The following is a 13,418-nucleotide window of genomic DNA, read 5'->3' as shown; positions in this document are numbered from 1 at the left end:
GGGGTCTGGACATTGGAGGCAGGCGCTTGGCCGATAACAGGTTTTGCTTCTCTTCCCACTTTCTAACATGTTGGGAGACAGATGTCCTGTGCTTGTTGTTGATCATTCTTCTTCTTGCTATAATATCATGCTCATGCTCATGGCCGCGTATTCAAACTAACTTACTCGCTGCCTCTGACTATCTTTCCACCAAGCTTTCCAAAGCATCAAGGCCATCGGGCTTGAGCCACCAACAGTTGTTGTCCCTTGCCTGCTCAGCCAAGAAACTACCCCCTCGACCATTGCACCAATCCCCCTCAACCACCAACCATCCACGCCCATCCACCTTCCCCGTCTCTGACAATGGCATCATCGAGCCAACCTTCCACTTCCAAGGCTGAGCGACCCATGCCTGCCATGGATCCCAATCCCGCTCCTGCTTCTCCTCGTCCACTCCCTCAAAAAGGTATGAAAGTCTCCAAACCCCCCAAGACGACGTCCATGCTGCTTGTCCGACCACCCCAAGACTCTCTAAAGTCGGCTATGACCCATCCAAGCCTCAATCTGGATCCCACTACATCGTCTGCTCTCTTGTACTTGTCTCGATACTTCCATCAATGCACCAACTGAAACTATGGAGCCCACTATCTCAAATAGCGGCTCACAAAAGCGTGCGTGAGCCCTGTGTAAATGGATCACTCTATGCCGACAACGATCATCACACCACACCACCTCCAACTTCATCATGGACATTGCAATCCCCTGTATCCCACCTTATCTATACACTAGGATATCGGTCGCCCCAGAATCGCGTGACGCACTCCACCACATTTTCCAACGGGCCCATGGCTAATTTCTCCCATATCATCTCCAGGTGTCACCATTTTCGATGAGCCCGAACATATTGAGCCAGTCAATCATAGCGATGACGACGACCAACAAGTCTCTCCCACCTTGGTCGCTTGCCATGCTCCCAAACTTCACCGCGCCTCTATAACGGGGAAGAAGATGACTGGCCGACCCGCCCTCTCTCAGACCAATTCCTCCACCGCTCTCGCCAGCCAAATCTCTGCCTTGAGTCTTGAGAACCCAGAACCATGCGAGACCCCTGCCGAAAGCAAAGCTCCAGACCTGCGAGCTCTTCTCTCTCAGGTTGTTGACTGGCTCCAGGAAGAGAAATCCAAACGTCAATCACTCCATCATCACCGTCACAAACATGTCTACCCTCATCGTAACAGAGCCCCTAGTATTACCGACTCAGGCACCGAGAGCACTTCGACTCTTTCATCCGTGCATCCTCAACAACGAGCATCCACCGCTGACAGCGATGTCGATCTGTCTCTGGACAAGTTGGACTCGATTCTCTCCGGATATACCGCCCTCACTGGATCTCTTCCCAAGCTGACTCACAAGTCCTCGTCTTCTTTGTTCAGCAGAAAAGGCAGCATAGCAAAGGTGTTCAGTAAACGCAAAGGCTCCATCGCCCCCCAGTCGTCTGACACTGAGTTCTTTGGCGATGAGGTCATGGTTCCCAATGTCGAGGCCACCCTCGACAACACCAAAACTACTGCCTTCTGCGGCGGTTCTCCCGATGCTGACACCAGCGACCAGGCCAAGCGGAAGGACTACAAACACTGGGTTAAGTTCAAGGAAGATATTGTACGTCTGACTCATACATTGAGGCTCAAAGGCTGGCGACGCATTCCCATCGATCGCGCCGCCGATATCGATGTTGCAAGACTAAGTGGGGCTTTAACGAACGCCGTCTATGTTGTACGTCCGCCCAAAAATATGGCCGACTATGCTACAGCACCGGGCACTGGAACCAACACGGGCACACAAACACCTGCCTCGTCTGCCATCCCCGGTTCAACATCGATAGAGGCATCTTCGCAATCAACACCCTTCCCCTCCAAACGAAAACCCATCATCCTTCTTCTTCGAATTTATGGCCCCCAGGTCGAGCATTTAATCGATCGTGACTCTGAACTTGCCATTCTTCGCCGCTTATGTCGAAAGAACATTGGTCCACGCCTTCTCGGAACTTTTGACAATGGTCGCTTTGAAGAATTCTTGCATGCCACCACCCTGACTGCCGAAGATCTTCGAGTTCCCGAGACTTCCAAACAGATCGCCAAGCGTATGAGAGAACTCCATGATGGTATCGATTTGCTCGATTCCGAAATCGACAGCGGCCCGGCCGTCTTTGCCAGCTGGGATAAATGGGTCGACCGCGTTGAAAAGATCATCACGTTTTTGGATCAGCAAGTCCTTGCAGCCCAGCAGGAGCAAGCATCGGATGATACTTCGCCCAAACCCAATCCCCGCTACACCCGAAGAGGTTTCATCTGCGGTGTCGAATGGCCTATCTTCCGCAAAGCCTACGACGAGTATCGCAGAAGGATTGTTGGCCAGTACGGCGGCACCAAGAAGCTAAATTCGAGCTTGATATTTGCCCATAACGACACTCAATATGGCAACCTCATGCGTCTTAACCCTAGCGGGACATCCCCATTGCTCCAGCCATCAAACCACCACAAGCAACTTATAGTCATCGATTTTGAATATGCCGGCCAGAACACTCGGGGCCACGAGTTCGCCAACCATTTCACCGAGTGGTGCTACAACTATCACCACCCAGAAAAGAGCTGGGTGTGTGACACCCGCGGTTATCCAGATGAGAAGGAGCAGTATCGATTCCTCCGAAGCTATGTCATGCATCGGCCGCAATTCGCTGGCAGTGCTAGCGCCACTCCCAAGATGGAAGCTCGAGAAAAGACAAACATTACAGATTTCATGCTCGATGCGCGGGCTCCAGGTAGCACTAGTACGGGCAGCAGCGCCAGCACCTTCAATCTCCCTGCCGCCGCAGTGGATTACGAGAGGGATGAGTCCGAGCGCGAGAAGAGGCAGGAAGAGGAGATCCAGAAATTACTCGACGAGACGAGACTGTGGCGCTTGTCCAACTCAGCACATTGGGTGGCGTGGGGAATTGTCCAGGCCAAAGTGCCTGAGTTGGACGATAAGGAGGAGGCTAAACCTACCAAGCGTATCCTCGGTGGTGTGCTAGAAACAGTCAAGGAACTGGGTCATGCTGGGAGGTCATCTCTTTCGGCGGATCGCAAGCAGGCCGAAGACACAGATAAAGATGACAAGGAGGAGGCTGACGACACGGCAAAATCACAGTCATCCGACGTACCAGCAGAGTCTCACACGAATGACACTTCGTTAAATACTCCGCAGAACCAAGACGGGGCCGAGCATTCACGTCAAGCTTTGGATGAAGGCGACGACGAATCTCAAGGACAAAAGTCGCCAGCAGGAGAGGCGGAGGAAGAGGAGGAAGAGGAGGAAGAAGAGTTCGATTATCTCGCCTACGCTCAAGATCGGGCCATGTTCTTCTGGGGCGACTGTGTCCAGATGGGCATTGTAAAAGAAGAAGAACTGCCTGAGGATCTGAGGCATCGAATCAAGAAAGTTTCGTACTGATTCAGGGACATCGACATAATGTGGGCAGAAGCGGACGAGACTGCATACCTAATGCATCTATGGATCTAGAATTTCTATGGCCTCATCGTTTCATTACCAATCTGGTTAACAAGCACATGACGACCGCCCATCTTGATTGTTGCATACCGGATCTTACTACATAGCCTTTGTTTTCGCCATCTTTGTTACCTTACATACCTGTTGGGATCAACTTGTTTGTTTATAACGAGAGATTATGAACCGGTATCATTGTTGAAGTTTGGGGGCCAATATTCTGGATGAGGATATAGGGTATGCATAACGATATATTGAATAAGATTGACATATTGAAATGCCACTGTGATTACTTTCATGTTTGATGCTTCGCTTCGAGTTTCAAGTCCTATAAACGCAGATATAGTGGATGGATAGAGAACCCATAATCGCAGCTAATTACAAGTCCATTGCCTCTAGGCTTGGTCTTTGCCGTGACATGAGACTGATATGCACAGCGAATCGACCACAGCAGCAGCAAAGCTACAGTAGCACGACGTTGTCAGTCGGAGGGCTCAAGCACTATGACGATGAAAATTGACCAAGGACTCGAGAGGTCTGATCCTCAGAGACGAATCTTGACACCGGAAGCATCTAGGCCGAAGGCGACAGCGGCGACGGCAGCGGCATAAAGACTTAAAACAGCCATTGCTGACAACACGGACATGTCGAGCGTGTTACAGGTGAGGTTGACAAGGCCTGTGAGGAGATTGGCGACGAGAAAGATCGCAAGGCCGTTGGAGTTGAAAGCGCGAAGAATGCGGCTGGTGGCATTCGCTGCCGAGGCGTGCGAAGACGCACCGAGAGTCGAGTCCGAAGGTGCGGTTTCCGACTCGAACTCATACGAGAAGGCCGGACCCAGACTCTCAATCGCGCCACACAGCAATAGTTGGGTCGCGTTGAACGATGCCACCCACAGCACATAGGACAAGTTGGCTAGCCGTCGTGACACATTGAGGTTGAACAGTACCACGTGCGTTGACACGATGAACAGCAATATGTATATGGCGGACCGGATCGCCAGCGTCTTGAGCACAATCCGTCGTTCGGCCGCGGTTGCACTCACTGGGTCTCGTGTCTTGGATTGATGGCTTGAAGATGAGGACGAAGAGGTTCTCTGGTATTGCACAATCGAGACGCCCGTTCCACGACCAGCGAGGAATATGGCCAGATACCCGATCAAAGAGAAGACACCCTCGCGGTTCTTGGAGAGCAAGTCCGGGCCCCTCGGTGAGATCAGGATATAGCGTAGCAAGTCGGTGTTGTTGAGGGCAATTTCATAGGCCAAGGCCAAGGCCACGGCAAGTATGTCGTAGCTGTAGTTTTGCGATAATCTGCGGGCCATAGGATCGACCAACTCAACAAACGGTGGCAATAGGGCCAAAGTGAAGAAGAAATTCCAGTGAACACCATACTCGGTCACGTGTTCCGCATAGTCGAGCCCCTTGACGCTCCAGAGCCGTATGAATCCCAGGATCAATAATGGGATTGAGTGTCGAGCTGCGTGAATGAGGCGAATGATAAATCCAGGTCCTGGTGTGAGTTTCTCGACAGTTCCTATCGTCGTGGTCGTCGTACGCCTCCTTGCCTTGACCACTGCACGTGCAGACACCACCCCGGCCGAAAACACAAATGATCCCACGCCCAGATCCATTAGCGACGTGCCCCACGTCTCGACTTTGGCAAATCGTCGTGGAAACACAGGGAAATCCACCGCCAGGATTGCCAGACACGTGCTGATCATCATCGACCCTCGGTAGTGAGTGAGAAACGGCCGAACAGGCATCTGAGTAGAGATGGAAGATGAAGATGGAGACGATGAATCATCCTTGCCAGTTGCTGTTGCTGCCACTGCCGTCGATTTCTTGTCGTTCTTTGATTTGGATGACGCCGTATTAGGCTGAGAGCTCAAGAGTAGCATCAAGATTGCCGGACACAGTAGAGACAGGGCCAAGGCCAGGGGCGCCGACGAGTAGACGGTAAAGGAGAATAAAACGGCACCGACATTGAGTAGGAAATCGGCCAGACCCGCAATCGTCGTGTACGGTGTAAAGAGAGCCTGTCTCTTTTGCAATGCTGACCAAAGAAGAATCGCTAGCTGTTGACAAAACAAGGCACAGGTCAGTGAACGATGTTCAACATATTGATGGCCTTCAAAAATTGAATGAAAATATTTCAAGACACACTTACCGTGGCCACCGAAGTCACCAAGCTAATGTCTGTCAGCGAGCTGCCCGTCAAGTTCGATACAAAGGCTTCCTTGCGCGCCTTGTAGGCCGCTGCCGGGTCTGCCGCCATGGTTGTTGCACACGAGATTGACGATGGGTGGATGGGTGGATGGATGAAGGGGTAGAGCAACCTAGGTGCCGCTATGTCATTTCAGTAACAAAGGGACAGCAATGTGTTCTCTTTTCTCTAGACAGGGCGGCCTTCGAAATGTACTTGTACCACACTCGACATCATTAGGAATTGGGGTTCATCAAGAATCAATCGACAATTTAAAAAGGGTTATATCTGTTCCATCAAAATCAACCTGATAGGTGGCCTTGCGACTCGGTAGATGTTCGGCAGAAGAAATTGATATCAGACAAGGCTGAGCGAGGCTGGGCAAGGCTAAACCAATCATAAACCAATCAAAGGAACGACATCATCACTCAGCATATCGATCTACAGTCCATCAACTCCAAGAGTTTCAATTGATATGCCAATCATGCACATACTATGCTGTTCTCTCCTCCACAACCCCCGGAGACCATTTTACTCTATATCCAATAATTATTTGTCACCCAAAATATTGCCTATTACCTAATTGATCATAGCCTTTGAACAGGGGAATCTCTCGGCGCACGTCATGACTTTTGGCTTATAATCGTAGTATTATAGTATCATCAATGAAATGAATCACGTAGTGCAAAATGCCAATGTGTGAAAGCTTCTCAAGACTTTCCAAGCTTTGGGAATTCATTTCCACCTACAAGTCTTGTATATATTATCCGACTCTACCTACGCTGCTTTGATTGCCACGACCCTCGAACACTCGTGCCCCTGCTTGCCACAATGGCCGACGACTGTAGTCGCATCACTTATGGATATGTCGACCCCAATTTCCCAAGACCCAACACTGATGACTCGGCATGTATAATCATCTACGGGTGAGTTGGATCCAAGCACGACGGACGGCGCGTTGCCATGGGTCTGGTTTCAAGACACTAACCCAACCGTTAGATATGTTCCATCTCTCGCACTTGGGATCCTGGGAGTAGTCTTGTTCATCATCGCACTAGGAGCCCACATCTTCCTCCTTGTTCGACATCGAACCTGGTATTTCAGCACCACTATCATTGGCCTGGTCATGGAGGTGATTGGGTATGTGTTTCGATTGCTGGCGTCGCAGAAAAACCCATATGCCGTATCATACTTTGTGGCCCAGTACTTCTGCATTGTCGTGGCTCCTGTCTTCTTCTCCGCGGCAATTTACACCATCATTTCCGTCATGATCAATGTCGTTGGCCGAACGTACGCACCTCTTTCGCCGAGACTCATCCTCTGGATCTTCATTGTTTGCGACGTCGTTGCAACCGTGGTCCAAATCACGGGAGCCGCCCTCGTTGGTAGAGCCTACTCGGACCAGAAAGACCCAACAACTCCCAACAACATCCTGCTGGCGGGTCTGGCGTTCCAGGTCTTCGCATTTGCCCTTTTCCTCATCTGCCTCACTATTTTCGTCATCAGGGCCAGACGAGTCATGGACAAAGCACTCAAGCGATTTTCCGCCGCCATCTTCATAGCTGCACTCGCCGTATACCTTCGTACCTGCTTTCGGTTGGCCGAGACCGCTGAAGGCTTGTTGGAGTACCTGTCGACACATGAAGTCTTCTTTGGATGCTTGGAGTTTCTTCCAATTGTGGTTGCAGTCTACCTTCTCATATACTGGCATCCTGGTCGATGGCTCAACAGCAAGAGCGAGAACAGTCCATCACACGATCAGCTCGAAAGAGACATTCAGATGAAATGAGATGGAGCTCAGCGCTGGCTTGGCTAAGCTGCACTTGTTCATCCATTGATCTCCAACAACAGAGCCGCCTGTGGGTATAAGAGCACACGAGCCTTGTCTAATATAGCCAGGTATTGTGTTGCGACTGACCATCGAGCACTCATAATCTCGAGCAGCTTCCTAAGAAAATGGTACGCTTCAGCATCATCCCTCGTTCCGGTCTCATACACCATCCACGCAAACGTCGCTGCGGCGGTGTACAAACAATCAGCCATGAGGGGACTGATGGCAGCGGGATCTTGTTCCATGGTGACGCGCATAGTCCGGCTGAAGTGAAGCACGTCGGACGCAACAGCCTTCATCCCATTGAGGGAAATGGTTTGCATTTCCATTTCTTCCACCGTATGCTCACCACGGTTCTCCTCTGTGCAGCAGAATGGATCGTAGAGGTGCAACAAGGCACCGTGACACAGCGCCAGCGCTGTGCCGAATCTCTGTGGCGCACGTTGAACGTCATCGGGGAGAAGATTTGTTAATGCTTGGATGGTTCGATGTAATTGAATAGCCTCGGGAAAACGAAGCGTCGCGTCGCTAGGGCGGTCGTTCAAGAGTCGGATCAACCTCCCAATCAGATGGGTGGCTTGACAGCAGCGGGCAAACGCACTAGCTCCAACTTTCGAGGCGCTCGAGACATAGAGAGGTTCGCTCGTCGTTGGTTGTCCCTCATCCCATAGCTCATCGTCTGCCGGCAACAAATCATTCATTGCCGGGTCGCCTGTGGCAAGTGGATGTTGATAGCTCCCCAGATTAACGTATCGATCCAACAACATGACTACCCACCAGATTCGTCTGGCTTCTTCTATTTCCGCCCAAGCCCCAGACTTTCGTTTGATGAGCTGTGGCGCATCACGACGATTGTGAAGGCCAAGTGCATGTCCGATCCGGGCGCAATGGCCGGTCGTGACATATGCGGCCGGGTAGATAGAGTGCCCGATCTCGTAAGTTGCAATGAGGAGATTGGCTTGTAAGGACTGAAGCGAGATGATCCCGGCTGCCTCAACAGCTGCGTAGTATTTCTTGGTCATTAAGTACAGCGGAGAGATGGCGCCCCGAGGTCCCCCAGTAGGTACCTGTATGATCAGCTTCATAGCCAGTAGAAGAAGTGCGAAATCAGCGGTCAACTCAAGTCCAGGGTTGCACAAAGCGAACTCCATTCGCTTTTTCGACACAAATGGAAGCCAGACGTGGATGTTGGCAAAATACCGATCAACGACATCCTGGATGTCAAGGATGGATGTTCCCAACGTGTTTGCGACATCCTGAGGAACCGGAAACGTTGGCTTTGGATTCGACATTTGTGCCTCGTTGAAGAACTCGGTGTCGAGGAAGAAGACGGAAGGGAAAATCGTGGCGTCGAGTCCACATCTGGAATCGCTGCCGCTGGAAGCAGAGTTCCAGTTGATGGGTCGCATAGGCTCGTTCCATCCGAGACCTGCATTCCGATTTTGACTTTGAAGGCGAGCCTCGAGACTTGTGACCTGCTGGCGAAGATTCGCAAAGTCGTCGGCATTGGGACTCGGTGTAATATCAGAGTAGTCGCACCTTCGTCCCATGCGGACACATAGATAACATTGCGGCAGGGCCTTATTGCATTTTCGCTTTTGCTTTCGACACGCAACACAAGCTTGGAGGGCCTTGGCCTCGTTTGTTGTCGCGCTCATCGTAAAGGTAGTTGATTTTGCGGAGGCTGATCAAAGGTCGTTCAACCAAGCAAGTTGATGAGGTCCAGTGGCTTGTGAAGGCACATCGTCGTCTGACCAAAATGGTGTAAGTAGTGGTTAAGTCTGGGTGGGTCATTAATCTCTCAGAAGACTCAGATCTTTCATGCGCTTAGTAAGAACAGTCGGCCTCTACTCGAATTGCTCGGTTTTGGCGACTCTGGGGGCCGAGAACCCCTCGGCCCAACAAATCAGCACCGATGGAAACCTCTAAGGCGGCCAGCAAAGAGTGTGCGCTCATCGACCCCAGAATTCCATGTCTGAGTGGGTTTGATTCGTCGAAGCAGTTCACGTTAACGTCGATTGTGATTAGCCTGTGGTGCTGATCTAGAAGATATATTAAAGAGAAGCCTAGTAACATGAGGACGTATACAAGTGTCCTGCTGGACTTTTGAGGAATCTTGGTCTTGTTAAAGATGCAGCCACTGGCGGGAAATACGATGCTGGCGTTTAATTGAATTCGCCTTGACCCAGATTGCGCTGGCAGTCTAATCCTCTAATCACCAATATGGAAGGGAAGTACTTCCATAGGGCCTTCAGAGTCTATGATATACCCTAGCTCGCACTTGGTGAAGCTGATCTTAGGTTGCGAGGCATAAAATAAATCCAGTTCCGGCGCAAGAGCCTGTGCAAGATTATGCACTCGTCCGCAAGGATGCAGCACCCGCCATGGATTCGTGCAATCTTCACCTTTACAGGACTTAGTCACCATCAATAGCGCGTCGAGTCGCGAGGTCACTTGTTCTATTGAGTAGCCGGAGATCTTGCCACTGCCGTAGTACATGTTCTTTGTCTGGTAAGGGTCGACCTAGGAACGAATCATGATGATCAGCGTATTGGAGTTTTGATAGCAGCCATAGCTAAGCCGCAACTTACCTTCATGTCATAGAGTTCGTGCACATTATTACACCACACAGTGTAAAGAAGATCATACTGTGGGCTGACGAGCCTCAGGCCTTTATAGGTGTTGTTTGCCCACCAATCTAGGTCAGTGTGTCAGTAGACTAAGGTAATGGAAGGGGCCTTGCTTTCGAAAGGCAAACGCACCGATACTACCCCCGGGACCGCCGATAGAGAATAACCCTTCGCCCACACCAACGCCCCAGAATTCGATAGTGACATGGCCATGGGCAGGTGATAGTGCAGCCTTTTCCATCGCTGATAATGTCAACGGTATAGGAACACCGTCAAAGTCATCCCGTAGTGGAATATTTAACAGGTCGAATATTGTAGCTGCGATATCGGTATGCGACGTTGCAAAATCGACGACATGGTTCTTAGGGACGTCCGGACCTCTAACTAAGAATGGAACATTAACGTCTTCTTCGTAGGCACATGTCTTCCCTGGTTGTAAACGATGCTGGCCCATATGAAACCCATTATCCGTGGTATAGATTATATAGGTATCATCGAGACCAAGTTGCTCAACCTTCTCCACCAGAGCACCAACGAGCTCGTCAACTGCTTGCAGAGACTGAAGTCTCGCTCGGTAGAAGTCATCGTTGGCCTCGACCTCGGTTTCATTCGCCCGAGGTAGCTGTTGGATCCAATTGACTCCTTGAGGCTATGAAGAATCATGAGCGAGAGACACGAGAGAGACTTTGGCTAAAACTTACTTCTTCAGGGTTGAAGCTAGGTCCTCTCGGGATTTTGGCGTCTAGAAACAAACCCTCGTGTCTTTTGGCGGGGATTGGAGGAATGAATTTCACATTTCCATCGTCCAGGAATTCTACCTCAGTGTGAGGAGCAATTGGAGCGACTCCAAGAAAGAAGGGTCGATCACTTTTTGAAGCCTCGTCGAGAAACTCCATCGCTGCATCAGAGACAATGTCCGTATTATACTCACCTGCTCGCCAGACTGGAGGGTTTTGGTCCGACTGCCAGCATGCATTGTAGTAGTTGTATGTCCCAGGATCGATCAGAACTGCCTAAATAAGCAAGGGTATAAGTCGATGGATAAAATTTGAAAGACCTACATCCAGTTCTGTTCCACCCAGCAGGGTAGGGATCGTTATAAGTCACAAGCGAGTGCGCATTCATCAGTTTACCAGTATAGTAAGTGTTGTAGCCAGCTTCCTGAAGCCAAACAGGAAGATAGTTCTCGTTCAGGCCCTGCTCGAGAAACTTTGGATATCCCCCTAAGGGTAGCAGATGAGTTGCCAGTTCGCCAGAAAAGGATGTCAAGCTTACCATACGGAGGTGACACATCTATTGAGTGCTTAGCCAAGCCTTTGAACCAGCGCAAAGCTATTACCGCGGAAAACTTACCAGTCACATTCGTGTTGTGTGCCATTTTGCCCGTCAGGAGGCTAACTCGCGAGGGGCAGCATACTGCAATCGTGCAATAGTGCTTTCGGAACTCGGTTCCTCCCTGACGAAAGTGTTTCAAGGTGATAGGCATGTATTCCAGAGAGTTTAGGTGGAGATCCTGGTCATCAGTAATGACGAGGATGACATTTGATCGCTTTGAGGGCGTAGTATGCCCGGTGACCAGCGCAATGGCCAGAGATACCAGAAATGTCCTCAAAGAGAGTCGTACCATGTTCAACATAATACCTCTAGGTGGCCAGTTCTCCTTCCTGAGCGACATTTCGTCAATTGAGGGTTTAGATGCGGCTCTTTATCCATTTTCTTCCACCATGCCCCTCATTCCTAGCCCCGTCATGCCCCTCATTCCTAGTCCCACGGCCCAGAAAAATATTTTCAATAGTTGAAGCCGAGCATGGAAGACGTGGTCAAACAACAACATTCGGTGACCCCGGTCGTCCGGGGAAACCCCCCGTCAGTGGGTGGTCGGCGAGACTGCCTCAGCATGAAAGCGCTGATTCCATACTCAGTTCTCTGAACATAAGAAGTGACGGCCGCACTTTTCATCACGTTAATACCTTCTTCGACCCCGCATATATCTTCTTCATCCCCGGTCAAGATACATATCCATGAATGTGGGAGGCTGTGGGGTATAAAACTCCGGGGTAAGACGGCACACCCATCTTTCTGAATACCGAATCCCGAGCACCGAATCCCGGAATGTGATTGTGTCTCCTTTCAATGCTGTAGAACCTCGCTTGGCTGGGAGCTAACACTGTCACTTCACCATTCTTCTCTCACGATCAGGCTCGAGAGGGAGAACTAGTGATTTGCCAAGGAAACCGTCGGAAGAGACTGACAATGCCGACCAGCGATAAGATGAGTCCAGGGCAAACTTTTCAAGCCCAATTTCTGCATGGCGCTGTGCCACGGAAGTTTTGTGCCGATACATGCGCCGTCAATTCTTTTCTCCGGAGTTTCTCTGACACATCATCCTCGATGAAAGTGGAGGTATTCTACCTTGTACAGATTTAGTGGTCTGAGCACTGGTGCTGGACCTAACAAAGTCCCTGTTGCCCATCTCACGGAGTCAGTCAGAGCGCCCCGAAAGTGCAATGAGCAGATCGTGGTGGGCATCCGGAATGGCGAGGCATTGGTCCTGGGGAAGACTGGGCCATCTCTTTGTCATGTAGCAGGATGCTACTGACACTCTGGAGAACACAGAACAGCAGGAACAGAGGAAAGGGAAAGGACAGTCTCAATGACTGAGGAATTGCTAGCTACAATAGCTATGAAAGTGCTGTGACTGATCTCTGGGTTGTTTGCTAGAAGGAAGGGAGAGAAAGAGAGGAAGAGGAGGAATAATGGGATATGACGGTGGAGGGGCACCTGTCGTCTGTATCCTGTCATGTGACGAGTCTCACGTGATGTCACGTGCCGTCATATGACACCCTTGCTGATAGAACTAATGTAGAGGGTTGGAGTGCCACGAGTGATCTACCGTCTTCACGATTCACGGCGCGATTCCTGCTGACGAGACCAGATACTTGGTGAAATCATGTCTCTCGTTGATCTAGTTGAACGATGAGGAAAGAATCTGGATTGCGACAGATCCTCTTCAGTGTCAATCAAAGAAGCATCTTTAAGAATCTGCACACTCACTCCTCAGCTTGATGGGCAGCCCGAATAATCGTCTATGTATGCGCCTGTGAAGTTCACTTGACAATTCTGGTCGGATGAATTTCTGGGCAGATGTTGAATTCCGAACCTTCTAACTTCCAACCTCGATTCCATTTGTCTTATAAAAGTGCAGCAGGCTCCAGACTCACATTTTGACC

The 13,418-nt window shown here is 50.5% G+C and overlaps 5 protein-coding genes across 5 annotated transcripts; 2 read left to right on the top strand and 3 right to left on the bottom strand.

Annotated features, from left to right (window-relative positions):
- Window positions 1-78: 78 nt before the first annotated feature.
- On the top strand, window positions 79-3,774 carry PV10_03431 (uncharacterized protein). The gene is made up of 2 exons (XM_016367881.1): window positions 79-445; window positions 854-3,774. The coding sequence occupies exons 1-2, from the start codon at window positions 343-345 to the stop codon at window positions 3,466-3,468; spliced, it is 2,718 nt and encodes a 905-aa protein (XP_016227399.1). The 5' UTR covers window positions 79-342; the 3' UTR covers window positions 3,469-3,774.
- On the bottom strand, window positions 3,761-5,985 carry PV10_03430 (uncharacterized protein). Its single transcript, XM_016367880.1, has 2 exons — window positions 5,692-5,985; window positions 3,761-5,599 (listed from the first exon to the last, which is right to left on the bottom strand). Exons 1-2 carry the CDS (start codon window positions 5,797-5,799, stop codon window positions 4,067-4,069), a joined length of 1,641 nt encoding a protein of 546 aa, XP_016227398.1. The 5' UTR covers window positions 5,800-5,985; the 3' UTR covers window positions 3,761-4,066.
- Window positions 5,986-6,467: 482 nt separating this feature from the next.
- PV10_03428 (uncharacterized protein) lies at window positions 6,468-9,307 on the bottom strand. Its single transcript, XM_016367878.1, has one exon. The coding sequence runs from the start codon at window positions 9,214-9,216 to the stop codon at window positions 7,555-7,557; it is 1,662 nt and encodes a 553-aa protein (XP_016227396.1). The 5' UTR covers window positions 9,217-9,307; the 3' UTR covers window positions 6,468-7,554.
- Window positions 6,559-7,516, top strand: PV10_03429 (uncharacterized protein; the record flags this gene model as incomplete). Its single annotated transcript, XM_016367879.1, has 2 exons — window positions 6,559-6,653; window positions 6,727-7,516. The coding sequence occupies 2 exons, from the start codon at window positions 6,559-6,561 to the stop codon at window positions 7,514-7,516; spliced, it is 885 nt and encodes a 294-aa protein (XP_016227397.1).
- A 259-nt stretch (window positions 9,308-9,566) lies between the features above and the next one.
- On the bottom strand, window positions 9,567-12,917 carry PV10_03427 (uncharacterized protein). Its single transcript, XM_016367877.1, has 7 exons — window positions 11,542-12,917; window positions 11,464-11,481; window positions 11,250-11,411; window positions 10,890-11,197; window positions 10,321-10,837; window positions 10,150-10,256; window positions 9,567-10,081 (listed from the first exon to the last, which is right to left on the bottom strand). The coding sequence occupies exons 1-7, from the start codon at window positions 11,861-11,863 to the stop codon at window positions 9,770-9,772; spliced, it is 1,746 nt and encodes a 581-aa protein (XP_016227395.1). The 5' UTR covers window positions 11,864-12,917; the 3' UTR covers window positions 9,567-9,769.
- Window positions 12,918-13,418: the final 501 nt, after the last annotated feature.

Source organism: Exophiala mesophila (genome assembly GCF_000836275.1).
Source record: "Exophiala mesophila strain CBS 40295 unplaced genomic scaffold supercont1.2, whole genome shotgun sequence".
Taxonomy (NCBI): Eukaryota; Fungi; Ascomycota; class Eurotiomycetes; order Chaetothyriales; family Herpotrichiellaceae; genus Exophiala; species Exophiala mesophila.
Note: the sequence above shows the minus strand (reverse complement) of the source record. Positions and strands in the feature narration are given on the sequence as shown.